The sequence below is a fragment of the Hevea brasiliensis genome, chromosome 7 (genome assembly GCF_030052815.1).
Source record: "Hevea brasiliensis isolate MT/VB/25A 57/8 chromosome 7, ASM3005281v1, whole genome shotgun sequence".
Lineage (NCBI taxonomy): Eukaryota > Viridiplantae > Streptophyta > Magnoliopsida > Malpighiales > Euphorbiaceae > Hevea > Hevea brasiliensis.
The window spans coordinates 102,669,302-102,671,936 of NC_079499.1; the positions used below are offsets into that span (position 1 = coordinate 102,669,302).

The window sequence follows — 2,635 nt, forward strand, 5'->3', positions numbered from 1 at the left end:
CATTGATAAATGGGTTCTGTTAACATTTTTATATTTGTTTTTATTTATTTTTTTATATGTGTATGAACATGATGTGTTAACAAATAGTGCAAAATTAAAAATTAAGTTGTTTAATAAATTAATATATATATATATATATATATATATATATATATATATATATATATATATATATATATATATATATGGGTGAAATTTAGCATACATTTTGCCTATAGCATGATAACATCTTATTTTTCAACATAGAGTGACTAATTAATAATTAGAAGACATATATATTAATGAAAACATATAAATAAAGTTAATAAATAACAATTCAAACCCATCTCCTGCTAATCCTGACCTTCAAGCCATGTTTCATCTGAAGAATGATGGAGACATTGGGAGACACGGGATGGCCTTCTACTACCTGAACATGGTAGTTATGGATTATGGCAGCTGCCACTGTCTTCATCTGAATGAAAGCCACTTCTTTCCCCAAACAAGTTCTTGGTCCTGCATTAAAAGCAAAAAACTTGTATGATGGCTCATGCCTGATCTTTCCTCCCTCTGTAATCCACCTTTCCGGCTTAAATTCCAAGCAGTCTTCTCCCCATATGGATGACATTCTTCCCATTGAATACAAGCATACCACTATCTTCATTTCAGGATTCACTCGGTGCCCGCTTGGAAGCACATCTTCCTGGAGAGGGGCCTTGTGCTGGAATGGAACTGGTGGGTAGAGCCTTAATGATTCACAGAGTGCACCATGAAGATAAACTAGCCTGTTTAGCTCCTGTGGATTGAATATTCGCCAATTTTCTGCATCGTCTTTTGGTATAATTTCTTTGAGCTCCTCTCTGATCTTGCTTTCTACTTGAGGATTCTTGGAAACCAGCCATAAGAACCATGTGAGAGCAGAACTTGTGGTGTCTCTCCCTGCAAGCAGCAAATTTATAATGGTATCTCTTAGAAATTTGTCGTCTGGTTTAGATCCCATGATTTCAGCATCACTCATATATGATGTTAACAAATCAACACCGTCAGATCCATTTTCTGGGAGAGGTGATTGATTGCTGAGTTGTTTTCTTTTCCTTGAGATATATTCTGCTGATAAACGATCCAGAGTTTTCCAAGCTCTTTGCATTTTCCACTCCTGTCCGATTCTTAGACTCCTTTGTAACTTCCAGAACCATTCAGGCGTTAAATGCCTGAAAAACAACGTTTCCTCAGTATCATCCATGGCCTTGGAGAATTCTACATCTGGGAAATCAATCGACAGGCATCTTGGGTTGTAGCCTGTAGCCAATATGCATGTGATATCAAATGTGAACCTCTGAAACAAATCTTGCATGTCCATCACTAATCCTTGCTCAGCTGCATGCTCAAGGACTGGAACTAGCCCTTTCTCCACCATGTCCCGACAGCTCTTCACCAAGAACTGGTGAAACCGCCGATGGTTAATCAATGCTTGAGCAAGTTTTCTTTGGTTCTTCCACCATTCCGAATCCGAATTGAAAATCCCACGTCCCAGAATGTCAAAAATCTTGGAGAACTCGGAACCTTTAGGAAAGTTCGAGAAGTTTGAGCTCATTATGTGGTGGACGTTGGCCGGCTCAACTGTGGCTAACAATTTGACGTTGGAAAACCAGGGACCTTGGTAGAAAAAGGTATGCCCACTTCGCTCAATAACTTCTGTGAACCTATCGTGAGCTCGGTGAAAGTGGAAGAGAGTATCCGGCAGCATACCGAAGACTGGCCAATTTATGGGTTGGCTATTTTTATTTAACAAAAAGCGAACAACCACAAAGCTAATGGCTGCTGCGAAGATCTCAAGAAGAGTTACTATGGCCATTGCTTAGCTCTGCGTGCTGCCTTGTGTTTTTGAAACCATACTCTTGGTCTATATATATAATATAAGGATGATGATCGAGGGATCAAGAGGATCCTCAATTAATTAGCCTTGATCAAAGCGTTTTCAATAATATAAAATGTCTTATTTATTTTTTATATTTTTTGAGATAAAATTTCCCAAAAGAAAATTACTCTTTTATCTTTCAATACTTTTTCTCTAATTACATCCTCTTTTTTAGCAAATAGTAATAAATTATGCTTTTATTTTTAAGAAAAAAAATAAACTTCTTCTCTACACTTATTTTCTGTACATTCATAAGAGAAAACATATATAATTATTTAAATTTTAATAATATGTACTTAATATTTAAATTTTAATTTTAAAAATTTATTTTAATTTTACTTTATTAAATCTTTAACGAGTACAATCTTATGTACTTGTTTTCTTTAGTCAATATTTGCAATGAAACAATTTTCTCTTAGTCAATATTCATCGTTTGGAGGTTTTTTTATTTTTTTCCTCAACTCTTTATCAATTGACAAAAATTATGTATATTACATAAAACGTATAAGATACAACATGCCAAATTTTCTGCTCTTTAATCTGGTTAGTTTAGTTACAAAAAAAAAATATGGCCGGTTAATGTTAGGATTAATTGTAATTAAATTAAATTATTCATCTCACTTTTAATTTTAATTTCTAACTTTAATTAAATTTAATTATTTGATTTTTAAACAAAAATGATTTTAATTTAAATTAAATTAATTAATTATTATTCAATTTAAAATTAATTTAAATTTG

The 2,635-nt window shown here is 33.4% G+C and overlaps 1 protein-coding gene across 1 annotated transcript; it reads right to left on the minus strand.

The window, feature by feature from the left end:
• Positions 1 to 220: 220 nt before the first annotated feature.
• LOC110632627 (alkane hydroxylase MAH1) lies at positions 221 to 1,874 on the minus strand. Its single transcript, XM_021780904.2, has one exon. The coding sequence runs from the start codon at positions 1,832 to 1,834 to the stop codon at positions 317 to 319; it is 1,518 nt and encodes a 505-aa protein (XP_021636596.2). The 5' UTR covers positions 1,835 to 1,874; the 3' UTR covers positions 221 to 316.
• Positions 1,875 to 2,635: the final 761 nt, after the last annotated feature.

Coding starts and splice junctions, on each gene's coding strand:
- LOC110632627 (XM_021780904.2), bottom strand. CDS start 1,834: ATGGCCATAGTAACTCTTCTTGAGATCTTCGCAGCAGCCATTAGCTTT.